Here is an 18,859-nt window from a genome sequence, read left to right on the forward strand (position 1 = left end):
ATGTTCAAAGCAGTACTGTTTTCAAAGGCCAAGACACAGAAGCAACCTAGATGCCATTGACTGATGAATGGATAAAGAAGGTATGGCGTGTGTGTGTGTGTGTGTGTGTGCACGCATATATGTATATACACATACATATAGTGGACTATTACTCAGCCGTAAGAAAAGAATGCAATAATGCCATCTGTGGCAACATAAATGGACCTAGAGATTATCATATTAAGTGCAGTAAGTCAGAGAAAAAAAATCATGATATTACTTGTATGGGGAATCTAAAAAAGTTATATAAATGAACATATTTACAAGACAGAAATAGACAACAAACAGAAATAGCAAACATGGATCAGCACAGTGGGATTGGCAGTGGCTCTACAGTGCCAGGATGCAGGTTTGAGCCCTGGCCCAGCACGGTGGATTAAAGAATCCAGTGTTGCCACATCCGTGGCATAGGTTGCAACTACAGTTTGGATCTGATCCATGGCACAGGAACTCCATATGCCATGGGGGAGCCAAAAAAGAAGGAAAAAAAAAAAAAAAGAGGAAAGGAATAGCAAACACACTTATGGTTTCCAGAAGGGACAGTGGGGAGAGAAGAAGGATAAATTAGGAGTTTTGGATTAATATATACACACTACTATATATAAAATAAACAAAGACCTTTATACTATCTAGCACAAGAAACTATATTCAGTGGCCTGTAATAACCTATAATGGGAAAGAACTGAAGAGAAATATATATGTATTTATAGGTACCTAGGTATGTACATAACTGAATCACTTTGCTGTTATACCTGAAACTAATACAACATTGTAAATGAACTATTCTTCTGTTTTTAAAAATGGTTAAAAATAAACGTACATATACCATTAAAATTTTCAAAAACTGAAGTAGTACATTAAGAAAGAGACCTACAGCTAACATCATTCTAAATAGTGAAAGAAAAAGACTTTTTCAATAAAAATGAAATAATAACAAGATAAAGATATTTACTCTCACTTCCTCTATTTAGCATTTTCTGGAGGTTTTAGCCAGTGCAGTAAAACAAGAAAAAGCAATGATAGGTATCCAGATTGGAAAGAAAGATGTAAAACTGTCTTTGTTCACAGATGATATCAATCATCTATTAGACTCTTCTGTAGAATCTACAGAGAAGCTATTAGAACTCACTAGTGAGTTTACATGGAAACTAAACAACATGCTACTGAAAAAAAAAAAAACCAATGGGTCAGTGAGGAAATCAAGACAGAAATAAAAAAATACCTCAAATGATAATGAAGACATAACCATTCAAAATCTATGGGATGCCACAAGAGCAGTGCTTAGAGGGAAATTCATAGCAACACCGGTATTCCTCAAAAAAGAAGAAAAATCTCAAATCAACAACTTAACCCACCACCTAAATGAATTAGAAAAAGAACAACGAAAAAAACCTAAAGTGAGCAGAAGGAAGGAAATCAAAGATCAGAGAGGAAATCAATAAAATAGAGATTCAAAAAACAATACCAAAAAAAAAAAATCAATAAAACCAAGAGCTGGTTCTTTGAAAAGGTAAATAGAATTGACAGACCTTTGGCCAGACTCATCAAGAAGAAAGAAAAAACCCAAATAAAATAAATAAAAAGAAGAAATCACAATAGATACTGCAGAAATATAAAAAACCATAAGAGAATAAATACTATGAACAATCGTATGCCAACAAATTTGACAACCTAGAAGAAACGGACAACTTTCTAGACGCTTATAGCCTGCCAAAACTAATTCAAGCACAGCCTGCCAAAACTAACTCAAGAAGAAATAAATAAACTGAACAGACTGATCACTAGAAATGAAATTGAATATGTCAATAAAAACAATCCCTACAAATAAAAGTCAAGGACCAGATGGCTTCACACACAAATTCTACCAAAAATACAAAGAAGAACTATACCCATCCTTCTTAAGGTTTTCCAAAAGGTTGAAGAAGAAGGAACACTACCAAAGACATTCTGTGATGCCACCATCACCCTAATACCAAAACCAGACAAAGATAGCACCAAAAAAGAAAACTATAGGCCAACATCTTTGATGAATATAGAAGCAAAAATTCTCAACAAAATTTTAGCCAACCAAATCCAACAACATTTAAAAAGATCATACACCATGACCAAGTGGGATTCATCTCAGGTTCACAAGGATGGCTCAACATATGCACATCAATCAACATCATACACCACATTAATAAAAGAAAAGTAAAAGACCACATGATCATCTGAATAGATGCAGAATAAGCATTTGACAAAGTCCAATGTCCATTCATGATCAAAACTCTTACCAAAGTGGGTATTGAGGGAACATAGCTTAACATAATCAAAGCCATTTATGACAAACCCACAGCCAATATAATACCCAACAGGGAAAAGCTGAAAGCCTTCCCACTAAAATCTGGAACAAGACAAGAATGCCCACTCTCACCACATTCATTCAACATAGTATTGGAAGCCCTAGCCACAGCAATCAGACAAACAAAAGAAAAAGTATCTAGATTGGAAGAAAAGAGGTAAAATTGCCACTCGATGCAGATGATGTGGTACTATACATAGAAAACCCTAAGGACTCCACACAAAAACTATTCGAACTGATCAATGAATTCAGCAAAGTAGCAGGATATAAGATTAACATTCAGAAACCAGTCACATTTCTGTATACTAACAATGAGATCTTAGAAAAGGAATAAAAAAATGCAATACCTTTTAAAAGTGCACCCCCCAAAAAATCAAATACCTGGGAATAAACGTGACCAAGGAGGTGAAAGACTTATATGCTGAGAGCTATAAAACATTCATCAAGGAAACTAAAGAGGATTCAAAGAAACAGAAAGATATTCCATGCTTCTGGGTTGGAAAAATTACTGTCATTAGCATGGCCATACTACCCAAAACAGTCTACAGATTCAATGCAATCCCTATCAAATCTCCCACGACATTTTTCACAGAACTAGAACAGTCCAAAAGTTTATACGGAACCACAAAAGACCAGAATTGCCAAAAGTAATCCTGAGGAACAAAAACCAAGCAGGAGGCATACCTCTCTTAGACTTCGCACAATATTACACAGCTACAGTAATCAAGACAGTGTGGTACTGGTACCAAAACAGACATACTGACCAATGGACCATGATGGTGGATGCAGAATGAAACCCAGACACCTGTGGTCAATTAATCTTTAGCAAAGGAGACAAGAACATGAAACGGGAAAAAGACAGTCTCTTTCAGCAAGTGGTGCTGGGAAAACTGGACAGCTGCATGCAAATCAGTGAAACTGGAACACACCTCACACCATGCACAAAATTTAACTCAAAACGGCTTGAAGACTTAAACATAAGACAATGCACCATAGAACTTCTTAAAGAGAACATAAGCAAAACATTCTCTGATGTTGATCTTACAAATCTATTCTTAAGTCATTCTCCCAAAGCAACAGAAATAAAAGCAAAAATAAACCAATGAGACCCAATCAAACTGACAAAGTTTTGCACAGCAAAGGAAACCATAAAAAAAAAAAAAAACCCACACACACACACACAGAAAGACAATTTATAGAATGGGAGAAAATAGTTGCAAATGATGCAACTGACAAGGGCTTAATCTCTCATATTTACAAACAACTTATACAACTCAACAGGAGAAAAGCCAACAACCCAATGGAAAAATGGGCAAAAGACATGAATAGACATTTCTCCAGGAAAGATATACAGATGGCCAACAAGCACATGAAAAAATGCTCAACATCACTGATTGTTAGAGAAATGCAAATCAAAACTAGTGAGGCACCACCTCACACATGTCAGAATATCCATCATTAATATGTCCACAAATAACAAATGCTGGAGAGGGCGTGGAGAAAAGGGAACCCTCCTGCACTGTTCGTGGGAATGTAAATTGGTACAGCCACCATGGAGAACAGTATGGAAAACTATATATAGGACTACCATATGACCCAGTGATCCCACTTTTGAGCCTATGTCCAGACAAAACTTTCCTTGAAAAAGACACATGCACCCGTATGTTCATTGCAGCACTGTTTACAATAGCCAAGACATGGAAACAACATAAATGTCCATCGATAGATGATTAGATTAAGAAGATGTGTGTATAGATACACAATGGAATACTACTCAACCATAGAAAGAACAAAATATTGCCATTTGCAGCAACATGAATGAAACTAGAGACTCTCATCCTGAGTGAAGTAAGTCAGAGAAAGACAAATACCGTACGATATCACTTATATCTGGAATCTAATATACAGCACAAATGAACCTTTCTACAGAAAAGAAAATCAGGGACATGGAGAACAGACTTGTGGTTGCCAAGCGAGAGGGAGAGGGTGTAGGATGGACTGGGAATTTGGGGTTAGTAAATGCAAACTGTTGCCTTTGGAGTGAATAAGCAATGAGATCCTGCTGTATAGCACTGGGAACTATATCTAGTCAGTTACGATAGAGCATGATAATGTGAGAAAAAATAATGTATATATATTTATGTGTGACTGGGTCACCTTGCTGTACAGTAGAAAATTCACAGAACACTGTAAACCAGCTGTAATGGAAAAAAATAAAAATAATTAAAAAAAGAAAACTAGTAGTGAGTTTAACAAAATTGCAAGATAGAAGACTAATGTACCAAAAAAATCAATTCATATACTAGCCACAATCAAGTAGATATTTAAGATAGTACCATTTATTATAGCATCAGGAGTATGAAGTATTTAATATATGAGCATATATTTATTTGAAATATAAAGCTGACAAAAATACGGCAGACTTGCACATTGAAAACTAAACTATTAAGAGAAAGTAAAGAAGACTTAAGTAGAGAGATTTACAGTGTTTATTGGTGGGGGAAAAAAACTCATTAACATGTTCATTTTCCCAAATTTGATCTGTCAATTCATGCAAACCTGATCAAAAAGAACAGTGTTGGAGAGTAACATTACCTAATTTTGAAATTTAGTTTCAACCTAGAGTAATGAAAACAGTGTTGTATTAGAGTCAAGATTAAGGTAAAACAGAGGATCTACAAATAGGGCTAAACTTATGGAATACCAGTTTTTAAGTAAGATGGAAAGGGTAGTTTTTCAGCAAATAGTATTTGAACAACTAGATATCCATAAATAGAAGGGAATACTTCAGCCTGTAATTCACATTATATACAAAAAAAATGAACTCAAAATTGCTCATAGACCTAAGTGAAAAGCCTAAAACTGTAAAAGTTCTAGAAGGAAGCATCAAAGAAAATCTTTTTGATGTTGGATTAGGAAACTTTTTTTTTTTTTTCTTTCCTAGGGCCACACCCGTGGCACATGGATGTTCCCAGGCTAGGGGTCAGTCTAACCAGAGCTGTAGCTGCCAGCCTACGCCAGACCACAGCAACTCGGGATCCGAGCCCCGTCTGCAACCTATACCACAGCTCACGGCAATGCCGGATTCTTAACCCACTGAGTGAGGCCCAAGGATCGAACCCGCAACCTCATGGTTCCTAGTCGGATTCGTTAACCACTGCGCCATGACGAGAACTACCAAGGAAAATATTTCTTATATACTCTGTCCTTGACAAAAAGCAGTCCATGAAAGAACAAATTGATAAATTGGCTTTTATAAAAACTTAAAACTTAAGTGCTGTTCAGAAGGCACTGTTAAGAGAAACATCAATCAAGATGGTGGAATAATAGGAGGACCTAGAACTTACTTCTCCCCATGAACCTATCAAAAGTTCATTTACATGTGGACTAATTCTTACTGAAACTAATTGAAATCTGACACAAGGACTCCTGTACAACCAAGTCTGTAAGAAAAATTCTGACATAATCAGACAGGAAGGGAAGAAAAGTGATCAGTTTGAGACCTTTTCCTCTAGGAGGGGGCTCAGAGAAAAAGCTTTGAGTGTCCCAGTTCTAGGTTCCTACACGGGGAAGTTGAACCTCTCCCTTGGCTGGTTGGAGACTGCTGGGAAGCCTGGAATACACTAGTGAGGAACACATTTGTGCTGGCCTGCCCCCAAGGCAGGACAGAGAGGGTGGTTTAAAGACTTTAGTACCTGTCAGGTTTCCCATGACTGCCTTAGCACATTCCCTAGCCCAAAATGAGTGAATGCTCTAGCCTCATGAACTCGATGCTGCAACATGGCACAGGACCTAGAGCTGCCAAAACTGGAGAGAAAATTTGGTCATGGGTTACAGAGGTTCCCAGGACAGAGCTTAGGTGTGGCAACAGCAACCATTGTTGGATCAGGCAGCACATGAGAAGCAGCCCACAACTCTAGCAGCTGCCCTACCATAGCTTATGCCCTGACTTATGCCAAGAATCTATGTGCCCTGCAGTGCAACCCCACAGCTGGGCAGGGGTAGCTAGGGGCAGTGAGCAACTGTGATAGACAAAAGGGACTTGCAGCCAAGGCTATGTCTGAGCATAATGAGAAAAACAGTGGCAGGGACCTGCATAGGCAGTACGTGGAAGACAGTTCAGATCTCTGCAGTAACCATGAGTTGAGATCCCACACAGGCACGCCTTTGCTTCAGTACTCCTCCACTCTGAGGCTGGGAAAGGAGAAAGCTCACATTTAATCCAGTGGTGATGGCCACTGAGCAAAGAGGTGGAGCCCCACCTCACACCTGACTTTACTGTAGCCCCTCTGTCTCCAGCCTTAGTCCCTACCAAGGTCATAGCTGCTGACACATACTGAGGAAGGATGTGACTTCCATCCTTGTCAGATCCATCTCTCCCACCAAAAGCACAGAGCACATTCTGGAGAGGGATGCTCCCATATAAGAACACCACTTCAGGACCACAATAAGTAGCTGTTCCACCTAAGTTCATAGGGGCAAAGAAAGTTAAGCAAAATGAAAAGGAAGAGGAAGTGCTCTCAATTGAATGAGTTAGAGAAAACCCTTAAAAAAATAAAAAAAAAGAAAAAGAAGCAATTTAACTATTTCAAAACATTGGTAAAAAATTTTTTTAATTGAATTAAGGAAAAGGATAGATGAACACAGTGGAAATTTTAACAAGGAACTTGAAAATATTAAAAAGACCCAGTCAGAAATGAATTCAGTAACTTAAATAAACACACTAGAAGGAATGAACTGCAGATTAAGTGATACAGAAGAACACATAACTGATCTAAAAGATAAAATAATGGAAACACCCAATCAGATGAGCAAAACAAACAAATTTTTAAAAATTAAAATAGTATAAGAGATCTCTGGGATAACATTAATTATACCAACATTTGCCTTAGAGGAATTCCAGAGGGAAAAGAGAGAGAGGAGGGGATCAAAAATGTATTTGAGAACATCATGGCTGAAAACTTCCCAAACCTGAGGAAGAAAACATATCTAGGTACAGAAAGTACAGAGGATCCCAAAGAAGTTGAACCCAAATAGACCCATACCAAGACATCCCATAACTGAAATGGCAAAAGTTAAAGATAGGATTTAAAGGCATCAAGAGAAAAACAAAGAGTCATATACAAGGGAATCCCCATAATGCTATCAGCTGATTTCTTTGCAGAAACTTTGCAGGCCAGAAAGGAATGGCATGATATATTCAAAGTGCTAAAAGGGAAAAGCCTGCAACTTAGGATATCCAGCAAAACTATCATTTAGAGTAGATGGAAAGATAAAGAACTTCCCAGATTAGCAAAAAATAAAGAAGTTCATCAATACTAAATGTACCTTTAAAAAATGTTAAAGGGTCTTCACCAAGTGGAAAAGAAGGATATAGAGGAAAGGGAAATCACACTAGGAAAGTCAAATATATATTAAAGATGGAGGATCAACCACTTAAATAAGCCAGCCTGAAGGTTAAAAGACAAAATTGTGAAAACAACAGTAACTGCAATGAACAATTAAAGAATTGTGAAGATGTAAAATATAACATCAGAAACACAAATGTATGGGAGAGGAGTTAAAAAATATACATCTTTTAGAATGTGAACTTAAATGACTACCAGTTTAAGTAGATGTAGGTCAGTACACATCAATACTATGGTAACCATAAATAAAAGACTTAAAGTAGATATACAGAAATTAAAAAGAGAAGAACAGAAGCTTAACACTAAAATTTCATCAAACCACAAAAGAAGAAAAAAGAAAAAAACAGAAGAACTATGAAAACAACTAGAAAACAAGTATAAAATGGCAGTAAGTACATGCCTAGCTATAATCACTTTAAATGCCAGTGGACCAAATGTTCTAATCAAAAGACATAGGATGGTTCATTGGATGAAAAATAAGACCCATCTAGATGCTGCCAATGAAGGACTTTAAAGACAAACACAGAATGAAAGTGAGGGAATATGGAAAAATATATTTCATGCAAACGACAAGAAAATGAGGGTAGCAGTATTCGTATCAGACAAAATAAAATTTAACGAAGTCTATAACAAAGGACAAAGAAGGACATTATATAATGATAAAGGGATCAATACAAGAAGAGGAGTTAAATTTATTTTTTTTTATTGATTAGTTTCTTCCTTCTCATACTTCTTTTTTTTTAATGATTTTTATTTTTTTCCATTATAGCTGGTTAAGAGTTACATTTATTAACATATATATATCTAACACAACAGCACCTAAAAAGCAAATGCTGACAAACATAAAGAGAGAAACTGACAAGAATAAAATACTATTAGAGGAACACCCCACTGACATCAATGTGCAGGTCATCCAGACAGGAAACTAGTAAGATAACAGTGGTCATGAATGACACAGTGGACCACTTAGACTCAATATAAGCAGGATATTATATCCAAAACCAGCAAGATAGATGTTGTTTTCAAGGTACATAGAGTGTTCTCTAGGATAGATCACATGTTAGGCAAAAAATAAGTCTCAACAAATATAAGAGTATAGAAATTATAACAAGCATTTTTTTCTGACCACAATATATGAAACTAGAAATCAGTTACAGGAAGAAAAATGAGAAAAGAACAAACAAGGAGAGACTAAACAACATACTGGTTAAAAACCAATGGGTCAATTAAAAAATCCAAGAGGAAGTCAGAGAACTCTTTGAGGAAAATGGAAATGGAAAACTCAACTTTCCAAAATCTATGGGATGCAAAAGCAGTTCGAAGAAGGAAGTTTTTAGCAACACAGACCTTCCTTTAGAAAAATCTCAAAAAAACCAACCTAGTGTACCACCTAAAAGAATTAGAGAAAGAACAAAGCCCAGAGTCAGCAGAAGGAAGGAAATGATAAAGATCAGAGAGGAAGGAAGTAAAATAGAGACCAAAAAATAATGGAAAAGATCAGTGAGACCAAGAGCTGGTTCTATGAAAAGACAAAACTTATAAACCTGTAGTCAGGCTCACCAAGAAAAAAAGAACCCAAATTAACAAAATAAGAAGAGAAAAGTAACACTCAATACCATAGAGATACCAAAAAAAAAAAAAAAAACCATGAGAATACTATGAATAATTATACGCTGACATTTTGGACAATCTAAAAGAAATGGATAAATTTCTAGAAATATACAGCCTGCCAAGGCTGAATCAAGTAGAAACACAATCTGAACAGTGTGATTACTGGTAACTAAATTGAATTTGTAATTAAAAAAAAAAATCCATCAGACAAAAGCCTAGAAATGGAGAGCTTCACAGAGGATTTCAACCAAACATTCAAAGAATAGCTAATACCTTTCCTCTTCCAACTAGCTAAAATACTGAAAAGGACAGAATACTCCCAAATTCATTCTACAAGGCCACCATTACCCTGATACCAAAAATAGAGACACTACAAAGAAGAAAATTACAAGCCAGTATCTTTGATGAATATAGATACATAAATCCTCAACAAAGTATTAGATAACTGAATTCAGCAATATGTTAAAAAGATCATATACTGTCATCCATCAAGTGGGCTTTATTCTAGGAATGCACAGATATTTCATTATTTGCAGGTTGATGTGATGCACACCACATTAATAAAACAGTAAGTCACATGATCATCTCAATAGACACAGAAAAAGTATTCAACATCCATTTATGATAAAAACTCTCACCACTTATGTTTATCATAATATTGCTAGTCCTAGACACACAGTCTTGCAAAAAAAAAAAAAAAAAGAAAGAAAAAGAAAAGAAATGCATCTAAGTTGGAAGGGAAGAAGTAAAACTGTCACTCTTGCAGATCACATGCTACTTTATACAGAAAACCCTGAAGTCTCCACCACCAAACTATTAGAACTAAAAAATGAATTTAGTAAATTTGCCAGGATACATGGTTAGTATATATAGGCATCTTTTGTTTTCCTATACTCTAATAATGAACTTCCAGAAAGAGAAATCTCATTTAAAATCATTGTTAAAAGAGTCTTACAACCCAAAGCAATCTACAGATTTAATGCAATTCCTATCAAAACACCCATGACATTTTTCACAGAACTAGAGCAATTAATCCTCAAATTCACATGAAATCACATAAGATCACAAATTGCCAAAATAATCTTGAGGGGGGAAAAAAATTGGAGGTATAACCCTATCCAGCTTTGGATTATATTACAGAGCTACATAGCAGCATGGTACTGGCACAAAAACAGAGACACAGATCAATGTAATGGAAGAGAGAGCCCAGAAATAAACCCACACACACATGGTCAATTAATGTATGACAAGAGAGGCGAGAATTATACAACAGAGAAAAGATATTTTGTTCAAGAAGTGGTGCTGGGAAAACTGGACAGCTCCATGTAAAACAATGAGATTAAAGATTTCCTCACACTGTTGACAAAAACAAACTCAAAGTAGATTAAAGACCTGAATGTACACCCTGAAACTAGAAAACTCCTGGACAAGAACATAAGCAGAATGCTTTTTGATATAAATCATAGCAATTTTTTTTTTAGATTCGTCTAAGGCAAAAGAAATAAAAGCAATTATAAGCAAATGGGGCCTAATCAAACTCAAAAGCTTTTGCACAGCTAAGAAAACCATTGGCAATAGGAAACGAAAACCTATAGAATGGGAGAAAATATTTGCAAGAGATATGACTGATAAGGGGTTAATATCCAAAACGTAAATAACTCATATAATGCAATATCAAAAGAAAAAAAAAATACACACACCAAAAAAAGTTTAAAAATGGGCCAAAGAGCTAGACATTTTTCTGAAGAAGACATAAAGATGGCCAACAGGCACATGAAAATGTGTGTGATATTGATAATCAGAGAAATGCAAATCAAAGTAACAATGAAATATCACCTTATACTTTTGGCTATCATCAAAAAGCCTACAAATAACACATGTTGGAGAGGATATGGAGAAAAGGGGCCCTGTCTACACTGTTGGTGGGAATGTAAACTGGTGAAGCTACTAAGGGAAATAATACAGAGGTTCCTCAGAAAACTAAAAATAAAAAAACTCTATGATCCAGTGATTCCACTTCTGAGTATATATTTGAAGAAAATGAAAACACTAATTTGAAGAGATAGTTGTACCCCAGTATTCATAACAGCATTATTTATAATAGCCAAGATATGGAAGCAACCTAAGTATCTATCATTAGATGGATGGATCAAGCTATAATACACATGCACACATGCAGGAGTATTACTTTGCCATAAAAAACAAATGAAATTTCTGCCATTTGCAGCAATTTGGATGGAAATAGAGAATATTATGCTTAGTAAAATAAGTCAGAGAAAGACAAATACTGTACAGTATCACTTATATGTAGAATCTAAAAGATGAAATAAGTGAATATATGTGGTGAAACAGAAACAGACTCACAGACACAGAAAACAAACTAGTGGTTACCAGTGGGGAGAGAGAAGAAGGGCAAGATAGGAGTATGTGATTTAAGAGATACAAACTACTATGTATAAAATTGATAAGCAACAAGGATATATTGTACAGCACTGAGGAATGAATATAGCTATTATTTTGTGATCATTTTTAATGGAGTATAATCTACAAAAATATTGAATCACTATGCTCTACACCTGAAACTAATATTGTAAAATATCAACCATACTTCAGTAAAAAAGAAAAAGACATTGTTTAGAGAAAGAGAAGACAAGTGATAATCAGAGAGATATTTTCAGGTCATATATCTGGTTAAAGACTTGTATCCAGAATAAAGAACTCTCAAAATTCAATAAGAATATAGATTTTTAAAATTTAAAAGAATTCTATTTTTAATTCAACCAAAGATTTTAATAGCTCTTTCACCAGAGAAGATACTGAGATGGTAAATAAGTACATGTAAAAAAGGTAAATATCACCACTCATTAGGGAAATCCAAATTAAAACTTCAGTATACTACTATACATCTATGGCTATGATTAATTTAAAAGGCTGGTTATTCCAAGTGTTGTTGAGGATTTGGAGGAACGGGAAATCCCATAAACTCCTGGTGGCAATGTAAAACCTTGAATAAGTGCTTTTGAAACTAGTTGTGGAGTTTCTTTAAAAGTTAAATATGCATATACTACATGCTCCAGCCACCCCTTTCTTCAGTATTTACCTAAGACAAATGAAAGCATGTCCATTCAAAGATAAACAGGAATGCTCATTCATAGCAGCATTATGTGTTAACAGCCAAAAACTAGAAACAACCAAACTACCTATTAAAGGTATATGGATAAACAAACAATGATATATCCTTGATATAGTAGGATATATATCAGTGCTAAAAAGGAATGAATGATCAGTACATGAAAAAAGATGAATCTCAAAATAATTGTACTGTATAAAAGAAGCCAGGCAAAATAAGAGTATAATATTCTGTATTATTCCATTTATGTAAACATTCTGGAAAATACACACTATAGTAGTAGAAATCACATCAGTGATTGCCTAGTGGAAAGGAAAGAACAGAAAGGATATAAGGAAAGGATTATTTAAGGGGCACAAAAAAAACAATTCAGTTATAGTAGTAATTATAGTGGTGATTTCATGAGTGTATAAATGTTAAAACTTACCCAAACTGTACATTTTAATTCTGTTTGTGTGTTAGTTATATTTCAGTTATACGTCAATGAAAAAAAAAAAAAGCAAAAGGTAGAAGAAAAACAATCTTTTTTCTTATAACAGAATTTTGTTTCCCTATCTATTAGGGACGGTGATCTGGACTATCACCGTCCCTAATACATAGTCCAGATCCGTATGTGACCAGTTGTCTACATACTAACAAGAATGAGAGACTAAGGTATTAGCTCATATCTTTGATAATTAACTATTGTTATATGTAAGGGTAACTAATTTATCTAATTTTAAACTGCTTTCTTATTCTAGATTATTTCCAATGAGTTTTAATCAGCAAATTATACAGTGCTGTTTATTCCTATCTCAGTCATTTGACTTAGTTAATAAATTTAATATACAATATGGTTCAAGAGATTAACTTTTTAATAGGATAAATGTATTACTAAAATTACTTTTGAGATGATAAAGTTAATGGTTGAAAAGATGTTTTTCATGACCTTAAAAATTTTGGTATTTTGCTTGAGTTCCCATTGTGGCACAGCAAAAACCAATATGACTAGTATCCCTGAGGATGCAGGTTCAATCCCTGGCCTCATTCAGTGGGTTGGCAATCTGGCAGTGCTGTAAATTGTGGTGTAGGTTGCAGAGGCTGCTAGGATACCACATTGCTGTGGCTGTGGTGTACACCAGCAGTAGCCCAGATTCAACCCTTAGCCTGGATACTTCCATATACCTCATCTGTGGCCCTAAAAAGCCCCCCCCCAAAAAAAAATTGGTATTTTGCATTTGCAGATCTTTAATGCTACTTTCACTATCCTCTTGTACATCTTTGTTTCATCTTTATTTCATGGTATTTCTTGTTTATTTTTAATGTTAGCCTGGTTTCAGTAACTATAAATATTTAAATGAATATAAATATGATTATGTTAGGAAACAAATCATCTTGTAAGCTCTTATCCACATTAAATTTCAAATAAACTTACTATTTTAAAAATATATGCTTAAAAATTATTTCTAATTTTTAATTAATTTTTACACAAAAAGATATTTTTAAATGAATACTGGAAAGACTCTAGGCTTAATTATGCTTTGAGATTTTTCTGAGTAAGAGTTTTGATTGACTAAGTCTGTGCCAATAGAATAATTTAAAAGGGAAAGATACACTATTAAAGCTTGAATTATATAGAAATGCTCTGAAATAGTGTGGTTTAAAATCTATGTAATTAGGTATAGATAATCTTAAAATTCTTAATATGACTTCTTTTTCCCTTTCTGCAGAGTGTATATAAATGTGACTTCCTGAACTTGCAGCTTCAGCAACCACTCCAGCTTGCTCAAGATGCTATAGATGCCTTTTTGAAGCAGCTAAAAAATCCTATTGATATTCTTCCTGGAGAACTTTTCCATGTGGTTGTTTTCTCTCTCCTTCTTTCTTATTTTCCATCACCTTACCAGCGATGGATTTGTTGCAAGAAAGCCCATGAACTGTTAGTGTTAAATGGTTTATTGCTCATCATCACACCTGATTCCTCCCATCAGAACCGTCATGCTATGATGATGAAAAGCTGGAAGATTGCTATCGAGTCCCTGGGCTTTAAACGTTTCAAGTATTCAAAATTTTCACATATGCATCTGATGGCATTTAGAAAAACCTCCCTAAAAACCACAAGTGACTTGGTTAGTAGGAACTACCCAGGGATGCTATACATTCCTCAAGATTTCAACAGTATAGAAGATGAGGAATATTCTAACCCTTCCTGCTACGTTCGATCAGATATAGAAGATGAACAACTAGCATATGGTTTCACAGAGCTCCCTGATGCTCCATATGACTCAGATTCTGGAGAAAGTCAAGCCAGCTCTATTCCTTTCTATGAGCTAGAAGATCCCATATTACTTTTAAGTTAGTATAAAAGCAAAAGGCTCTTTCACTCCAGACTCCTCAACTTAATTGCTTACACTAATCAGAAATACTAACATGAACTCAGTACTTAAAACCTGGTTTGCATAGAGGAAATGCAAAGGTTTACAGAGTTTGCTATTTTTTTCTACTTCTGGATTTTAAAATTTATTCTTATATAGAAAGCTTAAAGTTTCATGCAGAGTGATTCCTGTCATAGCAGAAACCACTGTTACTTTAGCATTTAGCACTAAGATATCATAGAAAGGTACATTTTTCTCTCTAGTGCTATTGTGAAAAATGAAGCATAATTTGCTATGTATTTTTCTTATTTTCATCTTTTCAGTGTTGACTTCAAACCATTGCGATGAGAAACTAAGACATGTAGAAAGCTGTAGTTGCACTTTGATGACTCACAAGTTAAATGTGACACAGAGATAGAATGGTTTAGTAGTTTTGTGATGCACTTATCTTACTCTTTTTTTCTAACGTGTTACTTGTTACAGAAAGCCATTTTGACTCAGTTTTGTCTTGATCCAATATTCCCTGAACTTTTTGTAATTGATAATTCTTATTCTTTCTTTCTTGCTCATTTTGCAGCATCAGACATGGGGGAGAGAGTTCCCCCAAAGTATGTATTCCAGTTGATTAGCACAGTAGAGTAAACAGCATTGCCAAAATAGAGTTTTCATATCTTTCTTTTTGACTTGAGCCTTGTTGTTAAATGCATTTAACTATGAAAATTCACTTTTACCTTTTTTAAATTTAGGTTTCATTTACAAAAATTTTCTATTTAAGCAAGGAACAATGTAATACTCAATACTGACCTGAAACACCTTTGTGAAAGGGTTTGCACTTGTAAGAGAGCTTATATTCTACCTAGACCAACTTTAATAAGGTCCTCACCTTTCCATTAAGGAGGTGCTGCACTACAAGTCTGGAATTATATTAAAAAATTTAAATTAACCTGCTAGTAATCTCATAAAATGGTTTTGACCTTTCGGTATTCTAATTTCTATCTAAATCCTAGCAGAAAATTTCTTTGAATATATAAACCATTAGTTGGCTGTGGGAGTTTTCCCTTTCCACATTGATAAATGCCTTTCTGTGTTTCTGAATCAGAAGCAAATGATAACAGAAATATGTCCAACAAGACAAGATTAGTTTAAATGGCTAAGAACATCTAGTCCACATTGTCTTGTCAGCCAGCAATTGTCATGTAAACTATCATTTTTAAGAGTGCCACTGTGTGGATTTTTTTTTCAAGTGGTTATTACATTAAAATTACCTCATACTGAGGTTTTTGCACTGAAATATCACAGTTTCAGATTTCATGGTTAATGTTATGTATGTGTGTTTTTAAAGAAAACTTGCATTTTCAATAGTTGATCCTAAATTCATAAACTGCACTTCTTTACCCTGGTAAAAGTGTTTTTGTGATTATTGTGAATTGCTGTAGTTAACTTTGAATGTCAAACTTTATTTAGAAATACAAAATTTACCCTTTAAGATATAAATGGTGAGTGTGTGTACCCGATATTTCAAATTAAATTTCACATTCTAAATTTAAGTAACAAGATTGTAATTAACCTAAAAGTCAGTTGAGTAAATGCAATAAATATTGGTTGCTCATATATGCCAGAAGTAACTTGAAGTTTTTCATTTACTTTCAATAGCACAAGATTCCTTAATTAATTAGGGAATAATTATGACTTCCTTTCCAATTAAGCACTACAGGTCAAGTATTGTAGCTCCCCCAAAAGAAGGGCGGGGGGAGAAGTCGTCGGGGAGTGTTCAAGTTAACACAGAAATACGTGTTGGTAGTACCTCCTTTACCATAGAGTTTGTTCCCTGTGATTCGGGTAAATAATATCTCAAGGGCAAAGAAAACAAATACCAAACAAAAGCGCTTTGAAAGTAAATGAAAACAGTTCTTTTGACAGGCCGGTGTGAGTTTATGACCTTGGAGTTAGCCTTTGTGTTACAGCTAAAATGTTGGTGCTATAAATTCTTCTGATTGTTTACAGATGTTGATTCTGCTTATGCTCCAAAGTGTGCATGATGTATTTTAAGTAGTACTTTAAAGAAAAAAATCTCTTTATAAAATCTGTAATCCCACTTAGTATAAATTTGTTTGGATTTATATATCTCATTTGTTACTGGAAATTCATCTTCTTTGAAATTAGGTTGGCGCAGAATTTAATATGTATTCCACCAAAGCCAATTTGAAATATAAATGTTAAAATATAAGTAGTCATGTGACTTGGTGCCAGATTATATATGTAATGACAAGAGAAGTTAACAGAGCTTTCTAATACTGTATGGGTACTCTTAAGAATGATTTTGTTTGGATATAAAGATGTTAAAGGGCCTCCTGTCACATTCACAACAGTATTCTCCAAAATAATTCGATGCTTCAAAAACAAATGATCATTTGCTTGTATTCTTTGGGATTATGATTAGATCAAGTGGTTTATATCATAGTTGCCAAGTGGTGGGAGGTGGCTTACCTGAAAATGTATGTTTGTGTTTGTTGTATTTTTTCACATTTTGTGAACAAAGCACATTTATTAAAAATTTTAAATTTTCTAATATTCATTGTCTGTTACTTATGAAGAGAAAGTTTTGTGGTATGTGACCTACCTTGCTAAATGATTTCAAAATTGGGAAGCAATTTAAAAACATAAATGACTTAGTCCATTCCCTTAAATTCATCCACTAAGATCCAGAGAGCTCAAGGAACTTCCCCATTGTCCTGGTTCACCAGTAAATAGAGTGACAACAGCCACCATAAATTCTAGTTCATTATATGTCAACCATATCATCTTCTACTTTGCTTGAAAGCTAATTATATCTGAGATCATTTACCTAAGTATGTCAGTTATTTTTAGGGCAGCAGATGGCTTTCTCATGATGTGAAAGAGTTCTTTATTCATTGAACATATATTTGAATTCTACCCTGTCAGTATACTGGGGAAACAGCAGGGCTTCGTGTGGTCACAGTCCCATGCTTTCACGGAACTTATGATCTAACGATGACAGTAGACATTCTACACGAAGCCAACATCTGTATCTACGAATGATGTCCTAGTGATCCTGCACCTCTGCCCCTGCTTAACTAAGTCCCTTGTTTCCTAAAAATGCAACAGGAGGCAAAAACAAATTTTTAACAGCAAAAACTAGCAAATTACAAACACATAGATTAAAGGAATGTACTACTTATCCCTCTAGAAGAGAGCCAACTAAAAATAAATTGTGATTTATGGAAGAGAGCGTTTTGCTCATGTTCCCTCACTTTTCTGAGCACAGTGTTGCAATGGTATGTATCCCTCTTCCGGAGTCCACATCCTAGGTAAGCCGAATGTAGACTTGCTTTTGCAAGTTGTTAGCTAGTGAAGGTGAAAAATTCCTCTAAATTACTAATCAAAAAATTTATTATGAAGAATTTTTGTACTATAGTAATTTCATTTTTCCCAAAAACCAGATTTGTAGTAACTTCCATGATATTCACAATAAAAATTAATGTCCATGACCCACTGAACATAAAGCTCCAAGATTACTAGTGGTGGTCTACATTACCTGATACCTAATAAACATGTTACAATAGCTAACAATTTAATTAGGGACCTCTGAATGTTAAAAAGGAGATGAGTATTAGCTTTTCTAAACCTTGTTTTGTCTTAAATTCAAAGTGTAACAATTGTAATCTCTTAATTTCTGTTAAAACACACATTCAAACCTGAGTTTATCCCAAATTGGTTTCGGAATGAGCTCTAGTTTAATATGTAGTTTTCAAATAAGAATCTGTTACGAATGGCAATAGCGAGTGGTAAATTTGAGTTTTCAAAAGCAGTGTTCAACTCAATTTTATTTTTAAACACCTTTGCTCAATTAATAGAAAGCTATTTCACTTTTTGCAATAATATAAAACACTTACCAATATTTTTCATTATTAAAGACAAGCAATGACAACTATTTTGCATCATATATTTTTAAACA

At 34.6% G+C, this 18,859-nt stretch overlaps 1 protein-coding gene across 1 annotated transcript in view; it reads left to right on the forward strand.

The window, feature by feature from the left end:
• Positions 1-17,454, forward strand: part of BMT2 (base methyltransferase of 25S rRNA 2 homolog) — a 102,492-nt gene extending 85,038 nt beyond the window's left edge. Inside the window, exon 5 of the mRNA XM_021079235.1 lies at positions 14,239-17,454. Within this exon, the coding sequence (XP_020934894.1) occupies positions 14,239-14,868 (630 nt within the window). The 3' untranslated portion in view covers positions 14,869-17,454. The remainder of the gene's footprint in view (positions 1-14,238) is intronic.

This window comes from Sus scrofa, chromosome 18, assembly GCF_000003025.6.
Source record: "Sus scrofa isolate TJ Tabasco breed Duroc chromosome 18, Sscrofa11.1, whole genome shotgun sequence".
NCBI lineage: Eukaryota > Metazoa > Chordata > Mammalia > Artiodactyla > Suidae > Sus > Sus scrofa.